This window comes from Podarcis raffonei, chromosome 6, assembly GCF_027172205.1.
Source record: "Podarcis raffonei isolate rPodRaf1 chromosome 6, rPodRaf1.pri, whole genome shotgun sequence".
Taxonomy (NCBI): domain Eukaryota; kingdom Metazoa; phylum Chordata; class Lepidosauria; order Squamata; family Lacertidae; genus Podarcis; species Podarcis raffonei.
The window spans coordinates 5923363-5938166 of NC_070607.1; the positions used below are offsets into that span (position 1 = coordinate 5923363).

General features: G+C 43.2%; 1 protein-coding gene across 1 annotated transcript in view; it reads left to right on the plus strand.

Moving 5' to 3' along the window:
* Positions 1-14804, plus strand: part of LOC128415274 (sterol O-acyltransferase 1-like) — a 64359-nt gene that overhangs the window by 17406 nt on the left and 32149 nt on the right. The window contains exons 4-5 of the mRNA XM_053391295.1: positions 2568-2713; positions 2819-2878. Of these exons, the coding sequence (XP_053247270.1) occupies positions 2568-2713; positions 2819-2878 (206 nt within the window). The remainder of the gene's footprint in view (positions 1-2567; positions 2714-2818; positions 2879-14804) is intronic.

Genomic DNA, 14804 nt, shown 5'->3' on the forward strand with positions numbered 1-14804 from the left:
TAGCCATTTTTGGGTTGCATATTTCTGTTTCTTTTCGGCCAGAATGTAATGATATTTTCTTTTTTCATCAAGATAAGAGGGCTCTAGTTTAGTGCGATTATTTTTAAATGTTTGGCGCAGTTTTCTTTTTAGCTGGAAACATTCATCGTCAAACCAAGGGCTAGCGCTATGTTTAAGTACCCAAACTTTAGGTGGAGTACTAAGTTCTACGAACATTTGGAAGATCTCATTATAAATTTTCGGAATATCGCTGTGGGAATTAGTGGTCTTTAAGTTGGATAATACTTGTTTTCTCAGGTTGGCTGTAAGTTTTTGCCCCACTACTGCACTCATTTCCTGGGACCATTTTAATTGGGTCATTTGTTTGTATTGAGAGGGTTCTATAATATTGTGCTTAGTTATCTTGGTTTCATCCTTTAAGTTAATAGACAACAATAATGGCTGATGGTCGCTTTCAGTACGCGTTCCAATTTTGAGGTCCATGATCGAATTTATAATATTATAAGGGACAAGAATATAGTCGATGACACTGCATCCTCGGGGGGAGAAGTATGTAAACTCCCCGCTTCTATCGCCTTTTGTTGAACCGTTCACAATCTGCAAATTAAAGTTGTTACATAATTCAAGTAGGCGTAAGCCTTCGTTGTTTACAACCCTATCTCTGGAGAATCGTCCTATTTTCAAGGCATGTGCGATATCATTATCAGTATTCCAATTTAGTTTGCTACATAGTTGTTCATTGTTGGTTCCCACTCTGGCATTAAAATCACCTGCTATTATCAATGAGGCATTTGGGTATTTATCGGTCAAATTTTCTATATAAAAGGTTAGTTGTGACCAATTTTCACTGTTGCTGTTGTTTTTGGATGGGGGGATATAGACATTTACAAGTAGCAAAGTATCGTCTTTTTGGGTTAAAAGTAGGGCTTGTGCAAGTGGCAAGCATTTTTCTAACTGCTTGATTTCAAACCCTAAGTTGTCTTTGATCATACAACAGAACCCTGCTTTCGGCCGGCCCTTCGTGTTTATTTTCAATGCGGGTTTCGTATAGGAGGAGAATCCATTGATTTTAATATCTCTAGTTGACCATGTTTCTTGTAGAAGTATTAATTCAAAATCTTTAAAGAAGTTCATTAGGTCTGGGTCTCCGTCTTTGTTTCCCCACCCTGCAATATTCCAGGACAGCAAGCGTAGGATCCGTTTTTGAGTTGGTGGCTGGTTGACAGCATTTAGTCATTCTAATTCTGTTATTGAGTCCAGCGAGGGATTTTGTCTTGTGCCGATACAGCCATTTGTCGCTACTTTCGGTGGGGAACATAATGGTGGATCTTTTAGATTCTTTTTTAAGGTGCGGGAAATTAGAATTTCCTCCCTTTCTTGATTTTCTTCCTTGGCTGTTCCTTGTTCCTGAGAGATTTCTGTGGTTGGTGGGCTATTATGGACAGTAGGATTGTTTTCGGTCTCTACTTCCATTTCTTTGGTTTCATTTGGTGTTGAGCTCAGTGTGTCAGGTCTGTTGGAGGTCATCTTTTGTTCGGCAATGTTAGAATTATAAACAATGCTCACTTTCATAGAATCATAGAGTTGGAATAGACCACAAGGGCCATCGAGTCCAACCCCCTGCCAAGCAGGAAACAAAGGATCATAGAGTTGGAAGAGACCATGAGGGTCATTTAGCCCAACGCCCTGCAAAGCAGGAATCTTTTACCCAATGTGGGGCTCAAACCCACGTCCCTGAGATTAAGAGTCTCATGCTCTACCAACTGAACTATTCAGTACATCCTGTGAGCTCTTATAAACTGGAGACTAAAAGAGTATGTTTTGCATACGGTTGGTATTTGACTAGTATAACAAAAACAAAACAAAAACAAAAACAAAACAAAAAGCTCCTGCAGAACAATTCAGTTTTCTGGTCAGATTTCTGTTAGATATGTTGAGTGAGTTTATTTGTAAGCAAGATGGGAGGCAGCTAGGCTAACTATGGTTTTCTTAGAAAGGCTCTGCAGTTGGCGACTTTGCTTCCTCGTTCTTGGGGAGCTGCTGATAGGTGGCTTAAACCAGGAATGGGGAACCAGATGTTGCTGGACTAGGAAATCCCATCAGCGCTGACCATTGTCCCCACTGGCCGTGACTTTGACTGGGGTCCGAGAATATGTCGTCAGTTGTCAGGAAATGAGACACGTTCATGATTTGTTGTTAGCATGGTGTTAGGAAGTCAGCCTTGCATTTGAAGGGAAAGGAGTAACATGCCATTTTAGCAGGCAAATTCCAGGCAATACTTAACAATTACAGGTGGTACCTCAGGTTAAGTACTTAATTCGTTCCGGAGGTGTGTTCTTAACCTGAAACTGTTCTTAACCTGAAGCACCACTTTAGCTAATGGGGCCTCCTGCTGCTGCCGCGCGCCAGAGCCCGATTTCTGTTCTTATCCTGAAGCAAAGTTCTTAACCTGAAGCACTATTTCTGGGTGAGCGGAGTGTGTAACCTGAAGCGTATGTAACCCAAGGTACCACTGTATACTTAAGGTGTTCTCTTTTCTATTCCTTCCTTCCTTCAAATTTTATCAGCAAATGAAGCCAGCTTTCATGCAGCGAATCGACAGCCACTTTACAGAATTCGTGAATGGCTTGATTGCAAAGTCCGAGCAGCTTGAGTCTTCACCCCCTGCCTTCTCAGCCGTGTGCTCAGAGAAAGACGGTGGCTTCAAAAGCAAGTATGTTGGTTCTTGGCTGAGTCTGAAGCAGAGTCAGTTTGTTGATTTCTCTTTCTTTTTTAAAAAAACTACAACTACTCTGCTGAATATTTGTTCTTTTCACAGAGGATCAAGAGCACCTCCAGAACATGGGAAAGTTTTTGTTGTTAGAAAGTCTTTCTTGGAGTGAATATGTTAATGAGATTGTAAATTTCACTAGTGCCCTTGCTAAAGTTAAAATTGCCTTCATCCAGTGGGTGGCTTATCTTCATATCTTGCTTCTTCCTCCCAGTGGATCCCATTCATTTTTATACTGTGTAGACTGAAAGCAGGTATTCCTAATCTTTGTAAGTGCTCCAGTCAATTGGCTACTGCACATCCCAGATTCTAACATGGATATGGCTGTTCTGTAGAAACTGATCTACAGACCAGAAGTGTCTATTGCTAAGCAATCCAGCCTCCTCATTGGTGGTCTGGTTCTCCAGTAAAGTTTGCGCCTATCTAGTAGTAAGGGCTTCACAATGAGCAAACAGGTGCCCTAATAGAACCAGGCTGGTCTGTCCATCTAGCCCATAATTATCTGACTGGCAGTGGCTTTCCAATGCTTATTGCACTGGCCTTTCCCATGGCAATTTACCTGATCCTTTTAAGCTGGAGGCTGGACCCAGGACCTTCTGGAGGCCACCTGTCCCTGAGTTCGTTTTCCAAGGTGCAGCAAGAGCTTTATATGCAAATGCAAATATGTAACATTAAACTTTGGTACTACTGCTTGAGGAGTCTGGGAGGAAGAGCAGATACTAGTTAGAACTATCCATACTTGGAACTTCAGCTCTAAGCAAAGCAGTCTGCTAGAATTGTTGCTGAAAAGCACTTCAGTTTTCTCTGTTTTCCTTGGGAGCAGAATGTCAGTTCCCCCTCCATTCTGGAAATCCATCACATTTCAGGGACACTGTCCTGCAGCACACAGGCTCAAGGTCTAGGCGAGCATTAAGATGTGCCTTGTTCCAACTCTGGTAGATAAGAATGTTATTGGTTGTTTTACTTGGCTCAGTTGAAGGTCCTATCAGGTTGTTGTTTTGTTCCAGAAGATGCCTACCAAGATATTTTGTTGATTTGGGAACAAAATTTCCAATATAGTCGTACGTTGGATCTCAAATGCCTTGGTTCCCGAACAAATTGGCTCCCAAACTATCGAAACCCGGAAGTGAGTATTCCGGTTTTCAGACGTTTTTGGGAGCTGAACGTCTGGCACGGCTTCCGATTGGGTGCAGGACGCTCTTGCAGTCAATCAGAACCTGTGCTTGGTTTTCAACTGGTTCCGGGAGTCAAACGAACTCCCAGAACGCATTCTGTTCGAGACCCAAGGTTTGACTGTACTTGCAATTGTTTGGGCTTTCCTGATCCAAAACTGTTGTTTCTGCCGGCCGTTCTTTTGGGCCTCTTTCTTTCTTTCTTTCTTTCTTTCTTTCTTTCTTTCTTTCTTCTTCTTTCTCTTTTTAGTGTATTTTTATTTAGATCTTGTTAATAAAATGTGGAAAACACAAACAAATTCTTGCTGCAAAACCAGACTTCGCCATGTTAATCCAGAATGTATTTTTCAGTTTAAATTTTATTTCCCTCACCACCAATATTTCCGTAAAACTCCAAGCCGCCATTCTTTAAGTCAGGGGCAGCGGATCAACAGCTACTTTACAGAATTCGTAAATGGCTTGATTGCAAAGTCTGTGCAGCTTGAGACTTCGCCCCCTGCCTTCTCAGCCATGTGCTCAGAGAAAGACAGTGGCTTCAAAAGCAAGTATGTTGGTTCTTGGCTGAGCCTGAAGCTGAGTTGATATTTTGATTTGTTGCTGAATATTTGTTCTTTTCACAGGGTATTAAGAGCACCTCCAGAACATGGAAAAGTTTTTGTTGCTAGAAAGTCTGTCTTGGAGTGAGTATGTTAATCAGATTGTAAATTTCACTAGTGCCCTTGCTAAAGTTAAAGTTGCCTTGATCCTGTGGGTGGCTTATCTGCACATCTCGCTTCTCCCTCCCAGTAGATCCCATTCATTTTTATACTGTGTAGACTGAAAGTAGGTATTCCTAACCTTTATAAGTGTTCTAGCCAATTGGCTATTGCACATCCCAAATTCTAACTTGGATGTGGCTGGATTCTGGATTCACAGAGGCTGTTCTGTTCTGTAGAAACTGGTCTACAGAATTGAATAGGCATCCAACTGTTTGGGGACTACAACTCCCATCATCCCTAGCTAACAGGGGCAGTGGTCAGGGATGATGGGAATTGTAGTCCCAAAACAGTCCTGTGTTCTCCAGGGCTCCTTTGGAGGCCAGGTGGGATTATAAATTTAATAATAAATGAATAAAAAGCACTGTAAACCTCTGAGACCCTAATATTTACATAGCATGGAGTGGGGATTACAAATGGCTTCAGTTGGTGCAAAATGGCAGAATGTCTGTGTGAAATGAGGTCTAGAGCAGCTCTGTGGAGCTTCTGGCCTGCTCAGGCATCCTAATTTGACCTGCAAGGCCACCTTCCTCAAACTAGGTGCACCTGTGGGACAGGTAAAGATGTAGTTCCCTACTGAAAGCAGGTTTGCTGACACCACCAATCAGCTGATTGGCAGTGCCAATGAAGTCCTGTGCCTTTGCTTACATGGTTTGATTTCAAACCACGCAGGCACAGTAAACTGGGTTTGCTGGCACAGTTGACCATTGGTGCCTGCAAAGCCTTGTTCCAGTTTTGATTTCAAACTGCATGGGCAAAGGACTTGCCCTGATGTCATTATTATAGCAATAAGGGTTGCTCAGGCTAGCATGAAAATTAGGAATCAGGGGTCTGGGTTAAGTTGAGGCATGTCACTAAGGGAAGCAGATATCCCTCTCTAGCTTAAAAGGCTAGTGCTGTAAGTTTGCTTCTTAGTGATGAGGAGATTGTTATTTTAGATCATGCTTCGAAGTATTTGAGGGGTGTTGATTCTACTACAATAAGTCCAGCAACTGGAGGAACGTGTAGCTACGCTCCAAAGAATTAGAGAGCTGGAGCTCTTCTTGGAAGCAACAGAGCACACCGTCTCCACCAAGGAGGAGACAGGGGACTCCCCAGAGAAGGAGGCTAGTTCACCAACACAGGAGCCAGATATATGGAGAAACGTGACTCAAAGAAGTAGGAGGCCCAGGGTTCGCTCTGATTGTTTAGAAATACGCAATCGCTTTGAGGTCCTTTCCCCTAGCATGGAAGACGAAGAGCAGACTCCATTTGAGGATCTCTCCCTCATTACAGTCGATCAGGTATATGAAGACGAGCAGCAAAGGCAGTCCTCAGGGAATGTGCAGGCGACCTTGGAACGGACAGCTCACGGAAGAACCCCGACCAGACCTAAGAGGAGGCGTGTAGTGGTGATAGGGGATTCCCTACTGAGGGGAACAGAAGCAGTGATCTGTGGGCCTGACAAGATGTCTCGGGAAGTGTGCTGTCTCCCCGGGGCTAAGATCCAAGATGTAACTGAACGACTGCAAGGAATCATAAAACCCACTGACAAATACCCCTTCCTCTTGGTTCATGTGGGAACCAATGACACTGCAAGCAATAGCCTCCAGAAGATCAAAAGAGATTACGAGGCTCTGGGCAGGAAACTGAAGCAATTAAATGCACAAATTGTCATCTCATCTGTCCTCCCAGTTGAACGACGTGGCCCAGGGAGAGAGGGAAAAATAGTGGAAGTGAACAACTGGCTTCGCAAATGGTGTAAACAGGAACGGTTTGGATTCTTAGATCACGGAATGCAGTTTCTTGAAGATGGACTTCTGGCAAGCGATGGGCTGCACCTCACAACGGTTGGGAGGAATGTTTTTGCAAAAAATCTCAGAAACCTCATCAGGAGGGCTTTAAACTGACTAATGTGGGGGAGGGAGACAGTGCTCCTGAAGGTAGGAGTCTATCAATTGATGAAGATGATCATCCAAATGTCATAGACCGAATGGAGCAAACAGCACGCAGACCTAGTGGTGGGAGGAAAAAATCCTTAAATAAGAGACACGGGGGAATGATTAATGGACTTCAATGTCTGTACACTAATGCGCAAAGTATGGGAAATAAACAAGATGAGCTTGAGCTCTTGGTACAGCAAACTAAATATGACATAATAGGAATCACTGAAACCTGGTGGGATAAGTCCCACGATTGGAATGTAATAATGGAGGGATACAATCTATTTCAGAGAAACAGACCAGACAAGAAAGGAGGAGGAGTGGCGTTATATGTCAGGGATGTGTATACCTGTGAAGAGATCCAAGATTTAGAACCTCAAAGCCAAAGTGAGAGCATTTGGGTCAAAATTAAGGGAGAGAAGAATAACAGTGACCTCATTGTGGGAGTTTACTATAGATCCCCAAGCCAAACGGAGGACATAGATGATGCCTTCCTGGAACAGATGGCCAAGCATGCAAAAGGAAGGGAGATAGTAGTAATGGGGGACTTCAATTACCCGGATATTTGTTGGATGTCAAACTCAGCCAAGAGCATAAGGTCAAACAGATTCCTCACTGGCCTTGCAGACAACTTCATTGTCCAGAAAGTGGGAGAAGCAACAAGAGGAACAGCCATTTTAGATCTGGTCCTAACCAATGTTGATGACCTGGTTAGTGGGGTAGAAGTGGAAGGATCATTAGGCGCGAGTGATCATGCTCTTCTGAAGTTTACTATACAGCGGAAAGGAGCAGCCAAGCATACTAGGACTCAATTTCTCGACTTTAAGAAAGCCAACTTCATAAAACTTAGGGAAGTGCTTGGTGAGATCCCATGGACAGTAATACTAAAAGGAAAGGGAGTTCATGATGGCTGGGAGTTTGTTAAGAGGGAGATAGTAAAAGCACAACTTCAGGCAATACCAATGAGACGGAAACATGGAAGGTGCCTAAAGAAGCCAGGGTGGCTATCTAAAGAACTTTTAACTGAGTTAAGATTAAAAAAGGATGTGTACAAAAAATGGAAAAGGGGGGAAACCACCAAAGAGGAATTCAAACAAATAGCCAGCACGTGTAGACACAAAGTCAGAAAAGCTAAAGCACAGAATGAACTCAGGCTTGCTAGAGAGGTTAAAAGCAACAAAAAAGGCTTTTATGGGTATGTTCGTAGCAAAAGGAAGAACAAAGAAACAGTGGGGTCACTCAGAGGAGAAGATGGTGAAATGCAAACAGGGGACACAGAAAGGGCTGAACTCCTCAATGCCTTCTTTGCCTCAGTCTTCTCCGATAAAGAAAACAATGCCCGACCTGAAGAATTTGGAGCAAATGATTCAGCAGAGGAAACACAGCCCAGAATAACTAAGGAGATAGTACAAGAATACTTGGCTAGTCTAGATGTATTCAAGTCTCCAGGGCCAGATGAACTGCATCCAAGAGTATTAAAAGAACTGGCAGATGTGATCTCAGAACCACTGGCAGTCATCTTTGAGAATTCCTGGAGAACAGGCGAAGTCCCGGCAGACTGGAGGAGGGCAAATGTTGTCCCTATTTTCAAAAAGGGGAAAAGAGAGGACCCAAATAATTACCGCCCAGTCAGTCTGACATCAATACCAGGGAAGATTCTGGAGCAGATCATTAAGCAAACAGTCTGTGAGCACCTAGAAAGGAATGCTGTGATCACCAATAGTCAGCATGGATTTCTGAAAAATAAGTCATGTCAGACTAACCTGATCTCATTTTTTGACAGAATTACAAGCCTGGTAGATGAAGGGAACGCAGTGGATGTAGCCTACCTTGATTTCAGCAAGGCATTTGACAAGGTGCCCCATGATATTCTTGTAAAGAAGCTGGTAAAATGCGGTCTTGACTATGCTACCACTCAGTGGATTTGTAACTGGCTGACTGACCGAACCCAAAGGGTGCTCATCAATGGTACCTCTTCATCCTGGAGAAGAGTGACTAGTGGGGTGCCACAGGGTTCTGTCTTGGGCCCGGTCTTATTCAACATCTTTATCAACGACTTGGATGATGGACTTAAGGGCATCCTGATCAAATTTGCAGATGACACCAAACTGGGAGGGGTGGCTAACACCCCAGAGGACAGGATCACACTTCAAAACGACCTTGACAGATTAGAGAACTGGGCCAAAACAAACAAGATGAATTTTAACAGGGAGAAATGTAAAGTATTGCACTTGGGCAAAAAAAATGAGAGGCACAAATACAAGATGGGTGACACCTGGCTTGAGAGCACTACATGTGAAAAGGATCTAGGAGTCTTGGTTGACCACAAACTTGACATGAGCCAGCAGTGTGACGCGGCAGCTAAAAAAGCCAATGCAATTCTGGGCTGCATCAATAGGAGTATAGCATCTAGATCAAGGGAAGTAATAGTGCCACTGTATTCTGCTCTGGTCAGACCTCACCTGGAGTACTGTGTCCAGTTCTGGGCACCACAGTTCAAGAAGGACATTGACAAACTGGAACGTGTCCAGAGGAGGGCAACCAAAATGGTCAAAGGCCTGGAAACGATGCCTTATGAGGAACGGCTAAGGGAGCTGGGCATGTTTAGCCTGGAGAAGAGGAGGTTAAGGGGTGATATGATAGCCATGTTCAAATATATAAAAGGATGTCACATAGAGGAGGGAGAAAGGTTGTTTTCTGCTGCTCCAGAGAAGCGGACACGGAGCAATGGATCCAAACTACAAGAAAGAAGATTCCACCTAAACATTAGGAAGAACTTCCTGACAGTAAGAGCTGTTCGACAGTGGAATTTGCTGCCAAGGAGTGTGGTGGAGTCTCCTTCTTTGGAGGTCTTTAAGCAGAGGCTTGACAACCATATGTCAGGAGTGCTCTGATGGTGTTTCCTGCTTGGCAGGGGGTTGGACTCGATGGCCCTTGTGGTCTCTTCCAACTCTATGATTCTGTGATTCTGTGATTCTGTAATAGGTATAAAGCTGTGGTTTGATCTGCAAATTTCTGAACATTGGCCATAAAATAGGCCCGGGTGAGATGTAATTAAGGTTGTTTGATTTAATTGACCTGGGACTGCATCTGTTTTAATGCCGAGTGCTGGAATTGGCCATGAGTGCAGGATATCTTCTGCTGAGATTAAAACTCAGATGGGGGATTCTCTTGGGACTACAACTCGATGATCAACTTCTAGTAGGCGGAAATTTCCGGGATGTAGGTTGCATGTTGGGACTATGTAGGAGTCAAACAGCAGATTTTCATAGTCTGTATAGTCGTAGCTTCAGTATCACTGGTGGCCAGTGGCTTTAATAGTTAAAAGAGGGTTGTTAATTTCATCTATTAAATAAAGGATTTGGAGGGAGGGGAGTGCAATTAGGATTAAAATTATTGCGGGGAGGATAATTCAGATTATTTCCACTTCTTGGGCATCTATAGTATTAGTGTGAGTTTTGTTGATAATATAAGACTAATAATATATAGTACCAAGGCACTGATTAAAACAACAATTATTAATGCATGGTCATGGAAGTGAAGTTCTTATATAATGGGGGAGGCTGCATTTTGGAAGCCTAGTTGTGCTGGGTGTGCCACATAGGCTTAACTGACCTATAATTTAGCGCTGACAGAGCTATGTAATTTATTTATTAGGACATCATAAGGAGAGAAACTTAAGAGGCTGTGTGACTGGCTTGAAAGTGGTTAGAGGTGGTTCAAGTCCCCCCTCCCTTGAGGTTTGTACATAGGTTGATTCTTCGTAGGTATGATATGGGGGCGGGCAGCCGAGAAGTCATTCCAAGTTTGTGTTTGTTAATTCGAGGGTAAGTACTTAATGCTTAGCTCCCAGAGCTTCGCAGATAATAAATATTATTATAATTACTGCTGTCGGTGAAATTAAAGAGCCAACTGATGAAATAGTATCGCAGAAGGTGTATGCCTCTGGATAGTCGGAGTAATGTCGGGGCATGCCCGCTAATCTGAGGAAATGTTGTGGAAAGAATGTTATGTTGACTTCGGTAAATATTACGCCAAATTGAATTTTTGTTCATGAGGAACGCAAAGTATAACTTGTAAAGAGCAGAAATCAGTGGACAAATCCACCTATAATTGCAAATGCAGCTCCTATTGTTAGGACATAATGGAAATGGGCAACTACATAGTAGGCATCATGAAGAATAACATCTAATGAGGAGTTGGCTAAAATAATACCTGTAAGGCCGCCTACCGTAAATAAAAAAATGAATCCCAGGGCCCAAAGTATAGCGGCATCCCATTTAATTGTTCCACCGTGAAGGGTTGCGAGTCAACTAAAAACTTTTACTCCAGTAGGAAGGGCAATAATTATTGTGGCTGAGGTAAAATAGGCTCGGGTGTCAATGTCCATACCTACGGTAAATATGTGGTGGGCCCATACAATGAAGCCTAGAAAGCCAATTGATATTATGGCTCACACTATACCTATATAGCGGAATGGTTCTTTTTTTCCTGCATAGTAAGTGGTGATATGGGAAATTTTCCCAAAGCCAGGGAGAATGCGGATGTATACTTCTGGATGACCAAAAAATCAAAATAGGTGTTGGTAGAGAATTGGGCATCCTCCTCCTGCTGGGTCAAAAAATGATGTGTTTAGGTTTCGATCTGTTAGTAGCATTGTAATTCCTGCGGCCAAGACGAGAAGCTTAGTATAAGTTAAAGGTAAAGGTAAAGGTACCCCTGCCCGTACGGGCCAGTCTTGACAGACTCTGGGGTTGTGCGCCCATCTCACTTAAGAGGCCAGGGGCCAGCGCTGTCCAGAGACACTTCCGGGTCACGTGGCCAGCGTGACATCGCTGCTCTGGCGAGCCAGCGCAGCACACGGAACGCCGTTTACCTTCCCGCCAGTAAGCGGTCCCTATTTATCTACTTGCACCTGGGGGTGCTTTCGAACTGCTAGGTTGGCAGGCGCTGGGACCGAGCAACGGGAGCGCACCCCGCCGCGGGGATTCGAACCGCCGACCTTTCGATCGGCAAGCCCTAGGCGCTGAGGCTTTTACCCACAGCGCCACCCGCGTCCCTTAGTATAAGTTAAGCGCATGTAAAATATTAGGCTTAGTAAAGTGGTTAAGGCGAGGGCAGTTGCTAGAGGGATGAGGTGGTTGGTAGTTAATTCATCAAGAATTAATCATTAAGGTAAGAAGCCAGTTAATGGGGGGAGTCCCCCTAATGCTATAAGGGTAATTATTGTGATGGTGGAGAGTGTTGGAGAGATTACTCATATTGTTCCAAAATCTTTTGCAGTTTTTGCAGTTGAAGTGATGAAAATTAGGAACATGGAGGTAGTTATTAATGGATAAATTATTAAGGTTAGAAGAAGTTGTTTCTGGCAGATAGGGGAGATGGCAGCTATTCAGCCTAGGTGTCCGGTTGACGAAAATGCTATGATTTTTCGTAGTTGGGTTTGATTTAGTCCAGATCATCCTCCAGTTAAGGCAGAGGAAATAGCTAGTAGTAATAAAATTGTTGTTGGGAGTTGATTAGAAGTTATATATAGTAGAGATATTGGTGGTGTTTTTTGTCATGTTGCAATAATTAGAGCAGTTGTTATGCCTTATATGACTTCTGGGAGTCAGAAGTGTATTGGAATCAGGCCCAATTTTATGGCTAGGGCAATTGTTAGTATGGTGGGGGTTGGTTGTGTGGTGAGTTGAGTAATATCTCAAATTCCAGTGTGCTGCATTAAGAATGCTTGAAAATAAAATGATGGATGAGGCCATTGCTTGATTGATAAAATATTTTGTTGCGGCTCCAGTGGCTCGTGGATTATGTTGTTTGGCCAGGATTGGGATAATGGCTAGGGTGTTTAATTCTAGTCCAATTCAGGCTAGAAATCAATGGTAGCTCCGAGGGCCAAGCTGGAAATTAAAATGGATAAGATGTAGGGGCTCATTAGTAAAGGAAGGGTTTAACCACCATTTTTGGGGTATGGGCCCAAGAGCTTTGTTAGCTGACTTTACTAGAAGGTAGTATAGTGGGAGCAGAGGGTTTTGGAGTCTCAGGTGTGGGTTCGAATCCCATTCTTCTAGAGGAGGTAAGGGATTATAAATCCCTGTGATTTACTCTATCAAAGTAATCCCTTATTTCTCGTGCACACATCTTGGTAATAGTTATTAATTTAGTGGCGGGAACCCTGATAGTGAGATTGGAAGTGAGATATACCACAAGTATAGTGCTAGTGTGGCAGGGAGAAATTGTTTTCATAGGAGGTGTATTAATTGATCATAACGAAATTGTGGGTAAGAGGCTCGAGCCCATAAGAATCCAGTGGTCAGTAGGGTAGTTTTTGCTATTAGGTTAATTGTAAATAATTCTGTCTGTGTGGTTATGGTAAGTAAAGGTAAAGGGACCCCTGACCATTAGGTCCAGTTGTGACCGACTCTGGGGTTGTGGCGCTCATCTCGCTTTATTGGCCGAGGGAGCCGGCGTACAGCTTCCGGGTCATGTGGCCAGCATGACTAAGCCGCTTCTGGCGAACCAGAGCAGCACACGGAAACGCCGTTTACCTTCCCGCCAGAGAAGGTTTATCTACTTGCACTTTGACGTGCTTTCGAACTGCTAGGTTGGCAGGAGCAGGGACTGAGCAACGGGAGCTCACCCCGTCGTGGGGATTCAAACCGCTAACCTTCTGATCAGCAAGTCCTAGGCTCTGTGGTTTAACCCACAGCGCCACCCGAGTCCCTGTGGTTATGGTAGGGCTAAAGAGTAAAATACATGAGAGTGTGTTTATCATCAAAATGTTTATGTATTCGGCTAGGAAGAACAGTGCAAGCGGTCCTGCTGCATATTCGACATTAAACCCTGAGACAAGTTCAGATTCCCCCTCAGTTAAATCAAATGGTGCGCGATTTGTTTCTGCTAGGGTTGATAAGAATCATATTATTGCGAGGGGTAGGATTAGTCAAATGTGTTCTTGTGTAATGATAAGGGTGTGTAGTGTGAAGATGTCAGTCAGTCTAATAATTGAAAGTGGAATAATGCCCAGGGTAACTTCATATGAGATTGTTTGTGCAATGGTTCGTAGGGCCCCTATTAGGGCGTATTTTGAGTTAGATGCTCATCTGGACCATAAGATTGTGTAGACTATTATGCTTAAGAGGGCAAGAAGAAATAGAAGGCCTAAGTTTATGTCTGCTAGGGGGTGTGGTATTGGTATTGGAGTTCATATCAAATTTTAACAAGGGTTTAAACAAAAAATTGTAGTTGTACACATTCTTCATAAAGTGTATTGTTGACTGCGATTAACCGATAACTGATCAGTTTAGTTGAATCTCGTTTTAGGGGTTTGGCGAGAATTTTTTTTTTATTAAACAAGAAAAATTATTGGTAGGGGGGTTTGCCATAATAAGTATATTTTATTTTAGTTAAATTTTAATGTGTATGGTAAAATTTAGTATTGTAGTTAATTTAGTTATTGTAGAAAAAATGTCATTAAAATTTTTGGGTTTTTTTGTGATGAGTATGGAACGCAGAGAGTGGTATATAAAAATCTGTGTTAGAAATTTTTAGGTAAAAATTGTTAAAATGTAGTTAAAATTTGTTGAAAGTGGCTGGGGAAACTCAGCCAGATGTAATGGCTTGGCTCTCCCACAGAAGCGAGACACCGGCAGTAATTATCTCAGGTTTATTGCTCAAACACATAAATCACTCTGGAGCTCCTTCACTCCGCGTCTGACTCCAAGTTAGCAGTTGCTGAGTCTAAACTCTGCCCCTTCCTCTTCTTCCAACCGGGGAAAGAACCCTTCCGCTTCCGTTCTTTTCCCCTCCTCTCACTGACCTTTTCCCGCCTTCGAGTCTTTGGGCTAGCTATTCCCGTCCTCTCCCCTTCTGTCTCTGAGCTAAGATTGGTGTTTAGGGCTTTGCTATCTTCTGCTTGTCTGCTCTCTGAAACACTGCCACTGGGCTGCCCCTCTCACATTCCATTTAAATCTCATAGGGAGGGAAGACAATGTTCTGCTCTTGTTGTGACCCTCCTTCATCACTCAAGAGCCATTAGAAATAATTCAGTTGTAGCCCTTTATGTTGCTTATTCATTCAAAATTGCTGCTGCATGTGTATCTTTATATTAATTCTGTTAACGGTTATACAATCAGAGATAGATTTTCTGTCTTGTTTTACCCATATGGTCGAACATATGAATGATTTA